Here is a 10,734-nt window from a genome sequence, read left to right as displayed (position 1 = left end):
GATAATGTGCCCTGCCACACTGCAAAAATTGCTCAGGAATGGTTTGAGGAACATGACAAGAGTTCAAGGTGTTGGCTTGGCCTCCAAATTCCCCAGATATCAATCTGATTGAGCATCTATGGGATGTGCTGGACCGACAAGTCTGATCCATGTATGCCTCACCTCGCAATTTACAGGACTTAAAGGATCTGCTGCTAACGTCTTGGTGCCAGATACCACAGGACACCTTCAGAGGTCTTGTGGAGCCCATGCCTCGATGGGTCAGAGCTGTTTTGGCGGCACAAGGGGGACCTACACGATATTAGGCAGGTGGTTTTAATGTTGTGACTGATCGGTGTATATACGTTCTTTAAACTTTGGCTTAGAGTACTACTAACTCAAAATTATCAAGTACATAATTGCAGCTGTGTAGAATACACATAAGCCCTTGCACTTGAATAAATTATGCATGTTTGGTCAAAACAAGGGAACATGTGGAATGTTTTTGTTTGTTATTTAAATATTTCTTTTAGTTTTATTTCTTAAGACTATTGTTGTTGTAGCTGGTTGATAGATGTGATTTGTGTGAAGTCACTATTAGAGTGATTAGTGTTAACTATGGTGAACTTGGAGCCTGTTAAATTTAAGCCATTCTTCTTTACTCAACTGTACTTAACAAAAAGTGCAGATTTATGTGCACTTAGATACTGAGGAGAATCTAACATGCCATATGGCTAACCGAGATTCCAGTCATAATTACCCTTACACTGTAAAATACATGCTATAACAAGTCCAGTTGAATTCATAATCCTGTGGGCAGTGGTCCAATATGGTACTATCAAAGGTTACCCGAGTTCAGGTCCCCGCTCGAGGTCCTTTCTTTCCCTCTTTTCCCGTCATTTTCCATTTCCCTCTCAACACTGAAATGCACTCAAAACTTCAATTATGTCATGCAGTTGGTATGCTTCAAATATATTACATTTAGGATTGTACGAGGCAACCAAATGTTATCATCTTTATGAGCTGCCATAGATGTTTGTAGTAACATTGCATCATTTCTTTGAACATACCATTACACTGTTACAGCAATAGATAAAGCACATAATCTTATTTATTGGAGAGTGAGTAGACCTGCGGATGGTTTTAATGCAGAAAATCTGAATGCTTTAACACAATACTTTAGCTGTTACACAGTGGAGTCAGAGGGAAGCTGTGGTGTTTCGCTGGTGAAATTACAAATAAAAAAAGACATTACAGTTGGAAATCTGAATAACCTTAGTGCAAATAACAACTAATGTATTTGGTACTATTAGGTGTGCAAGAGGAGTCTTAATCATATGATTTTATCTGTCCTTTTGTTACACACCAGCAGGTTTTGAGGTTATTAAAAAATACCATATTACTGATGATTACAAGAATATTTAACATATTACACTAATTTAATAGACAAACCCAGATAATCTAAAAGGACCCCTTCCAAACCACAAAATAACTTGGAAACATACAGTATAAAATGAATCAAGAGGTTGATACACACACACACAAAAAACAGCTTTTGAAAAAAAAAAAAAAAGATTTTGTGCAAGTTCACAATATGTGACTGATTAAAGGACAGGAAATAATTAAAAGCTTGACCGAAAAGGGAGTATCTTACTGAATACCTCACACAGTACAGTTGTCCAACTGAACAGTCAATAATAGAAATACACAGTTCTTGTGCCCCCCTTTTCTTTTTTTTTAATCATACTTATATTGAAGAGATGCTACAGTTTAAAACAGGCTTACAGGTGTTCATGTGATCAACATGTCTCATCTTAAGACACTTGTCTTTTTTTGATTGAACATTTTTGGTATGAAAGCAAAAGATGTCCACATTGGGTGGGGGGAAAGGCAAAGAAGAAACAAAACATTTTATGATGTCACTTCCTGAACATGCCAACTTTAGGCATTTAGGCAACTAAATGAGACTGTACCATTAAGAGCTACCTGACAAAAAAAACATCTCGCTAGCACGAACAATGCAACCTGCTTATAAAACACAGCAATTTTAAGAACTCACTAAAACAAGGGGAAAAAATAATTTAAAAAATATACAACTTAAATTTTATGCTAAATAAATACAGCAAATAGATATATCATTTGGTTAGATTTCCTCTGGTCCAATGGGAGCAACATATACAGTTTGAGAGCACTATTACACAAACGTTTTGTGAAGAAAAGTGACTAGTTTTACAAACAGTTGTACTACTAATGCTTGTTCCTTTGGAGTAAAAAAGTCAATGCATTAAAGGGACAGTTCACCCAAAAATTACAATTCTCTCATCATTTACTCACCCTCATGTCATCTCAGATGTATATTACTTTTTTCTTCTGCAGAACACAAATTAAGATGCTTAGAAGAATATCTCAGCTCTGTTGGTCCATACAATGCAAGTGAATGGTGACCAGACCTTTGAAGCTCCAAAAATCACATAAAGGAAACAAAAAGTAATCCATAAGTCTCCAGTGGTTAAATCTATATCTTTAGAAGCGACATGATAGCTGTGGGCAAGAAACAGATAAACATTTAAGTCCTTTTTTACCATTAATCTCCACTTTCACTTTCAAAATGTGAAGACTATAAAAATAAAAATGGAGATTTATTGTAAAAAAAAAAAAAAAAAAGACTTAAATATAGATCTGTTTCTCACCCACACCTATCATATCTCTTTGGAAGACATGGATTTAACCACTATGGATTACTTTTATGTGATTTTTGGCACTTCAAAGTTTTGGTCACCATTCACTTGCATTGTATGAACCTACAGAGCTGAGATATTCTTCTAAAAATCTTTGTTTGTGTTCTGCAGAAGAAAAAAAGTCAAACACTTCTGCGATGGCATGAGGGTAATGGTGAAGTGTAAATGATGAGAACATTTTCATTTTTGGGTGAACTATCCCTTTAACTTACATAGGACTTGATGCAGTTTTACACATACACAGACACTGAATCATGACCAATTTCACCCAGCAGAATTATCTGACGTAAAAATGACATGTGGATGTCACGTGCTCCTGTATGTGTCATATGAAATGCAGTGTATTTTAATATTTCAGTATTTGGTGCATTTAACAACAGCATGCTTCACATATATTTTGATCACTTGTCGCATGGGTTCACATAAATGAACAGCGAAATGTCAAAGGACTAACACACAGTTTGTATGTGAAGCTCAGTGTCTCCCTGAGTTGTTGCTTGCTTGGGCTGCAATGGTCAAATCAGACTCATGCGTTGTCAAATATACAAACACACACTCACTTGCGTAAATATCCCTGTCACAAACTCCCTTTCAGATCTTTCACTCCAAGACACACACGCAACATCATTTTATGATATAATTTGGTACAAAGGTAAAGTAGCTACACTGCAATAAATCTTTTTCTTAATTAGTATTTTTGTCTTGATTTCCACTAAAAATTCATTCCCCATTTATTCATCCTAATGACTCTTTCTTTCTTTCTTTCTCTTTACAAAAGGAGATGTTAGACAGAATGTTCAGGACTGACAACATCAGTCCCCATTCACTTACATCTTTTTTCCATACAATGAATAATGAATAGTGACTGAGGCTGTCAGTCCCGATCATTCTGCCTTGAATATAATTTTGTGTTCCACAGAAGAAAGTCAGTCAAACGGGTTTGGAACAACATGAGGATGAGTAAATGGTGACAGATGTTTTGGGTGACCTATCCCTTTAAAACAAGAACAAAATTACTTAAGTAGCAGAACAGTTTAAGACAACTCGACTTGTTTTCATAGAATATACTATGTCCTGAATTAAGTTTATTTTTCTTACCGCACTTACTGCTTCTCAAGTAAACGTATCTTGTTCTAAGGCTGTTTCGATAGTCTTTTTCTGAGAAAAAATAACAAACATTCTGATTAAGAAACTGATTTGCAGTGTATGGACATCAAAATTAAATTAAAAAAGGCATCCACAGTTTCCCTCTTTCACAACGACTTTCAGCAAATTTCTATGAGCAATCTCGGTAGAAAGATGACGAAATAAACATTTTCAAATATAAAAATGTCTCTATTCGCACAGTCTATAAAATGCCCCAAAAACAGTCTCTGTTTGAAACAGGTGCCCTTATCCGCTCAGGTACACTTTGGCTTCTCTGTGCTTTCGTCTTGCACAGTTTCTTATACAATGTCTTCAGCAGCTGTCTTGTCAAACTATTGCTCCTTATAGCCCCCTGTAATTTACGGCTGTCTCAGAATCAAGTTACTGGCAGCTATTTTTTCTAGCGTTAAAAAGGGGTCTGATTATACAAGAATATTTTAATCAATGTCTGAAAAAGTGCTTAACATCCTGTAAGTGTATGGGATCTCAATACGTCCATTTGTCAAGTGGTTGATTGTGCATGCCAGTGAGAAAACCATGTGCTTATCGATGTAAGTGTGTGTTGATGATTGTGAAAGTGTATCAGATGGCACTTTCGTTATGTGTGTTGTGGTTGGCCTGGCGTGCAGGCATGCAGTTTTGCTCATTGAGGAGTGAGGTCATCTCATCGGGAGCTTCTGTAAGATTGAACATGTTTTCTAATGAGAGAAGGGGGGCAGATGACGTGCTGTTTCCCATACATGTGTGTCCGCTGTCTGGAGATTGCGGCGAGCTGTCCAACCGAGATGCCACAAGACCTTTTTGATACTGAGAACGTGTGATCTGATAAAGAGAGCAAATATGTTAGTCATAAGCAATGTTGGGAAAGTCACTCTGAATTTATTTGCACAACTGCATAAATTATTTACAAGCTGCTCATAATTTAAAGGGATAGTTCGCCCAAAAATGATAGTTCAACATTTACTCACCCTTATAGTCTCAAACTCACAGACTATTCCAGACCAGACTATTCCTTTAAATTATTTAAGCTATCCTTTTGAAAAAGAAGTTTGCTACACAAGTTACTAAAAAAGTAGATAACTACATTGAAGCTACTTAAGAGGGCAATATCTTTTTATATATTTAACTAAATGATGATATAAATTTGTAATTCATACAGAGCCATATTTTTCTGACACAAAAACAAATGAGGGTTTTGGGTGAATGAACAATCACAATTAGAGTATTAAACTTGAACAGATAAACACAACAACTATAACTAGAAAAATCTGGAAAACACGTCAAAAAATGTTGAAAAAATGATGAACAGCAGCATCTACATTTTTGTATTAAAAATGAGACGTAAAATGCAGCACAGGGGCTCAAACTGTGAACTATCTGAACAAACAGGCTCACTAGAATGATTCAGATTTTCCAATGCTATTCGAGAGGAGGAGGACATTTCTTAGGGCACATGGCACACTAGTTTGAAAACTCAGTTTTCAGTTTCCTAACGTCATTGATTTCTTAAGAATGCAGTAATGTTTTAGTGTGGAAAAGAGACATAAATGTAGTGAAAACATATTAGTATAGACATGGCCTTGGACACCGCAGTTTTATTACTTTATCAGTTGTAAAGCTGTGTGCGCAATAAATTGTGACAAAAAAACATGAGATGTAGCGTTGTGTCATGCTACGCTGCTACTCATTGGAAAAGAATAAGCTTGATACTGTAAAATATATACTTTTGACAACATCTGAGCGTTTATCACGTAATAGAAAAATGTAGGCAAGTTAAAGGGGTCATGTCATGAGGAATCAAAATTTCCTTGATATTTTGAAATATAAGAGGTCATTCTACTATAAAAACATATTGTAAATTTCAGAACTCAAAACGTAATCCACAATGCAAGAAAAACATTTATTGAAACCAAGCAGCAAAAACACCTCATTCTCTACTTTCACGACTTCCCTAAGTCATTTGGGGGCCCATTAATTCATGACTGCCTCTCCAGCAAAAAAAACAAAAAACATCAACGCCTGCTTGACATCATTGCATCCTTGGTCCTGCCCACTAGTGCTTCAGTTCGTACACTGAGAGAGAGCAGGGCAGACAGGCCTAGTGTGGCCTAACTATTCCTGATCACCAAAGGGCACCCCATCTGGACAATTTTGAATTATTTTTGTAAATAAACATGCACTAGTCCTTCATGTACTAGTCTTTGACTGTTGTCATGTATCTGGCACTTCTTTTAAAAGACGCGGTGTCAAGTTACAACTCTGAAGAGAAGACGCTGCCTCTTGCTATTTCGAGCACAGACTGCTCAACAAACTGTTCTTTCACCCATCTGCGCTATTTTTGTTATTACATTTTCTTATTGATTCATAAATTAACACAAGAAATACAACAACATCTATATAATGAATCAAAAACATTTAACATTAAACCCCCACTATATCCCCTCCCCCTACCAAACTCTCAACCCACCCTGACCCCCCCACAAACACCCCTGTGGTCAATAGAATATAGACACACACACACAGAAAACTAATACAACAACATAAAATAACATACAATAATCAAGTATAATAATAATAAAAAAAAAAAAAAAAAAAATTTAAAATAAAAACTCTAAATTACTCCCTCCACCGCCCCACCTCGAGATTCCCTCAAAAATGCTAAATAATTGCCCCATTTCTTATTTTAAGTTTCCCTAACCCCCATCCTAATGCTCGACCCCTCCTCGAAGGCAGCCACCCTCCCCCCATCTCCGCGCACCACTCCGGGAACGAGGGTGCTCCATCCGACTTCCAACTCCTCAAAATAACCTGTCTACCAATCATCACACCGGTCAAAACCCAGTCCTTCATGTACTTATCTACCAAATCCATGACCTCCCTATCTCCCAAAATACAGAGTCTGGGGCAGAACGAGACCTGAGTGCCCAACACATCACACACAAAACTTTGCACCTTCAGCCAAAATTCTTGGATCTTAAGGCACCCCCAAAAAACATGGATGGTGTCTCCATCTTCAGTATGGCATCACCAGCAGATGGGTGTATCCTTAAGACCTTAAGATCTTTTTCTGATGTAAGAGTTTCTTACATTCCTTGAACCGATCGCATTTCTCTCCTGTCGAACTCGCAAAGTCCGGGAACAAGAAAATATTATGGTTCTTCCAAGAAACCTTCCCTTTGCTCCTCGCCTGGCGCAAAACAAGATCTTTATCGGATGATCTCAGAAATCTGGCCAGAATCGATCTGGGCCTGTCTCCCTCAGCAAATCTGTGAGCTGGGACTCTGTGAGCTCGCTCAATTTCCAGCTTGTGGCCTGTTATGTTGAGCAGACTCGGGAAAAACTCGTCTAGGAATTTCACCATATCTCTGCCCTCCTCATGCTCAGGAATTCCAACAATTCGAACGTTATTCCTGCGGCTTCTATTTTCAAGATCTTCAAGCTTTTCAAGGAGATGTTCCAGATCAACTTTGGTCGCGGGCGGATTAGCGGATAATTCCCTCTCCGAAGATTCCAGAAAATCGATTCGTTTTTCAACATCAGTCACTCTTGTACCTAACTCGCCGTGATCGATCGACGTATTACAGCGAGATCCTCCAAGTCAGCAAGAATCTTCATCAACATCACCGACATGTTGGACAACTGACGCTGGATTCCTTCTCCCGCCACGCCATCCAAATCGAGTCCCCGGTCTGTAGGCCTGTCGGGGCTTTCATCCTGAACACGTAAGTGTCTTTCAATGTCTCCCGAGCCCGAGGATTTTGACTTCTTTGCCATGTTTTGCAACAAAGGGCAAATGTGTAACTGGGTGTAACAAATTTCACCAGATTATAAATATGAAAATAATCGAAAATTCAGCAGTGCGCAGAGCGCGTCGCTCACACGTCTGCTTCTTGCATGGCGTCCCATCTGCGCTATTTTTAATTGTTGGTGTATGTAAACATGCACTAGATGAACGTCTTTAACTGTTTTGATGCCTTTACAGCGATGTGATACTGTATGTGTGTGCTTCTATTCACTGTGCTTTGGACTATGTTTGTGCATTTTTTTCGGCTCATATCAGCATGGATTGTATGTTTTTTCACCTCATATCAGCGTGTATTGCATGTGAATCAGACATAATACGATTCAAGTTTTGCAAAGGAACTGTTATTGAAGGACGGCGCAATTAAAAACACTTGGACCCAATCGCAAAACTGAGTAAAGAGTTTCATTCATAAATATTTCAAATGTCATGACTGTTTGATAGTTTATAGTGCTGAGTGTTAACAGTTGTGCTTGAGATGAACAGTATAATGTATTCGGATGCAATGTGTTGGATGTGCATCATGTGTAAACCATGACATTTTGTTTTATAATATTGCAGAGTTTGTTCATTCTATTCTGATTGAGTTTCAAATATGGCTGTATTTGAGGGGCTGCACGATGTTAGCCAGTCAGAACAGTGGGTGTTTATGACAAAGTTTTAAGGAGGCGCTTAGGCCATAACAGTGCATTTCAGACAGATGGCCAGAGACAGGGTGGAAAATAATTATATATTACTAAATTATGACTTTTGGTGCAAAAAAAGTTTACTAAAATTATCAGTGGACCTCAGGGAGGATAATAAAATTATAAATGTATATATGACCCCTTTAAGGCCAAAGTATAATTTGGTTGTTCACGTGCTGCTACATCTCACACACAGAGTGTGTGATGTAAATTCACGTCCGTGCGGACTGTCTGCATGCAGCCCAGTTTTTCTAGGCATGCACATCTGTGCGCATTGTCTGCATATGTGTCTGGATTGACTGCACTAAACAGTATTACAAAGCAATCGTAGCATGTGTCGTACCCGTAAGCTAGAACGCACATGGAAAAACAAAGTATTTTAGCCTTTAGTAGTTTTGCTTCTTTCAGGAAGTTATTAGTCAACACTGGTCATATTACAAAATGAATGAGAAATGAATACCTTAACAATCTGTAGGTCCGCGAGAGCTCGGACATTGAAGTCTGGCGTGTACTGCAGCGAGGGGGTGCTGTTGAGCTGTGTATTGCTGCCACTTACGGACTGAGGTTCAGGGCGATCTGTGTAGCTCAGAGATGCAGATCGGTTCAGTCCGCTGATATGAGAGGGTGAACGGAACTCTGCAAAGTTGGACAAGCATTAGAAAGCAACACACACAAGCAGCAACACCAAACACAATTATGTCTTCAAACAAAGAGGTGAAATAGAGCATAATAATAACCGGACAATTAGGGATTTCAAAACTCTTAAATAAACAGTTCTAAACCTTGAACCAAACCAATCAGCTCCAAGATGTATCATGGCATTTGATCTGAAGCAAAAACGTATTCGAAAATCGGAAAAAGACAAAGGTATGGTGTACACATGAGGGACTGAAGGTCACCATGTTCATGGATTAACATCTTTGGTTAGTCCTGGAACAACATTCTTGTCAAACAAAAATTGTTCTAACTTTCTTCTTACCCATAAACCTAATCCTAACCATAACCTACCCCTATAATCAGAGGAAAATAATAGGTTGATAAGAATGGTGTAAAAGCCCCTAATGCTAGCCCAAAGTCGAACTCCCAGATTTAAATCCTAGTAGGTTTAAAGAAAAATGTTAATATATATGTGCATTCATAAAATATTCAGACCCTTTCATTTTTTATCCAATTGTTTTGTTGCAGCCTTATGCTAAAATGCTTTAAATTATTATTTTCTTCACATCGATCTACACTCAATACTCCATAACGACAAAGCAAAAAGCAGATTTTTGATAGCTTGGCAAATGTATTAAAAAGAAAAAACTGAAATATCACATATGACATAAGTATTCAGACCCTTTGCTATGACATTTGAAATTTAGCTCAGGTGCATCCCATTTCTCTGGATCATCTTTGAGATGTTTCTACACTTTGATTGAAATCCACCTGTGACAAATTCAATTGATTAGACATAATTTGGAAAGGCACACACCTGTCTATATAAGGTCTCACAGCTGAAAATGCATGTCAGATCAAAATTATTTTTTTAAAAATTATTTACCAACTCATTCTACCACTCTTTCTTACATAAAAACAAACAAACAAATTGTTAATTTTTAGAGAATATCCTGGCCACTCGAAATGCAGGTTGTCCGATTCACTAAATCATATTATTTGTGATCTACATAACAAAATTGTGTTTCTCTTTATAAAATTGTTTTCTTCGCTTTCAATTATTGTAATTCTCTAAAATGTGCACTCTACTAGATTACATTATGTAGGGTGAATGTGAACCAATCAAGGCTGTTCAATAACATGGGCAAGTGGATTTGTACTGTTGTTCTCAGCATGCTTTGCATGGGACTTAATGCGGAGAGTAAAAATTTTGAAATTAAGTGTTATTTTATGCATTTTTAAGATAAGAGGGAGACTTAGTGTTTAATGTTGTTATTTTGGGATTAAGAACCGATTCTGATTCACTGGGTTACCATTTTGGGTTGGACGGGTACACAAACACCATGCTTTATGCATATCAGCTAACTAGCACAAGTTTATAACATAAATCAGTAATGTAACACAGAAATATTATGTAAAACTGAAGAAATTAATCATGATAGGGACACATATAAAATCACTTTGAGGCTACTTAATTGGGTCATTTACAAATAACTTTATTATATTATGTTGAAATTACGTGAACAAAATTATGTTTTCTGACAAATTTTTTTTTTTTTTTTTTTTTTTTTAAATTAATGAACTAAACCAAGAGGAAAAAGTCTGTTGATGCAACTTAACTGATTCATGTGGAACCGATGAACATGATTAAATCATGTAAATTCAAAGCATTTTTTTCTGTGTATAAAAGTGAATGAGGACTGGGGCTGTCAAGCTCCAAAATTAC

General features: G+C 37.2%; 1 protein-coding gene across 1 annotated transcript in view; it reads right to left on the bottom strand.

Annotated features, from left to right (window-relative positions):
• Positions 1-2,795: 2,795 nt before the first annotated feature.
• LOC127418221 (metal transporter CNNM4-like) overlaps positions 2,796-10,734 on the bottom strand; it is a 53,258-nt gene continuing 45,319 nt past the window's right edge. The window contains exons 6-7 of the mRNA XM_051658682.1: positions 8,812-8,987; positions 2,796-4,685 (exon numbers count right to left, since the gene is read on the bottom strand). Coding sequence (XP_051514642.1) covers positions 4,446-4,685; positions 8,812-8,987 — 416 coding nt within the window. The 3' untranslated portion in view covers positions 2,796-4,445. The remainder of the gene's footprint in view (positions 4,686-8,811; positions 8,988-10,734) is intronic.

Source organism: Myxocyprinus asiaticus, chromosome 3, assembly GCF_019703515.2.
Source record: "Myxocyprinus asiaticus isolate MX2 ecotype Aquarium Trade chromosome 3, UBuf_Myxa_2, whole genome shotgun sequence".
Classification (NCBI taxonomy): domain Eukaryota; kingdom Metazoa; phylum Chordata; class Actinopteri; order Cypriniformes; family Catostomidae; genus Myxocyprinus; species Myxocyprinus asiaticus.
The sequence above is the reverse complement of the archived record's forward strand: the minus strand, read 5'-3'. Positions and strand labels throughout refer to the sequence as shown.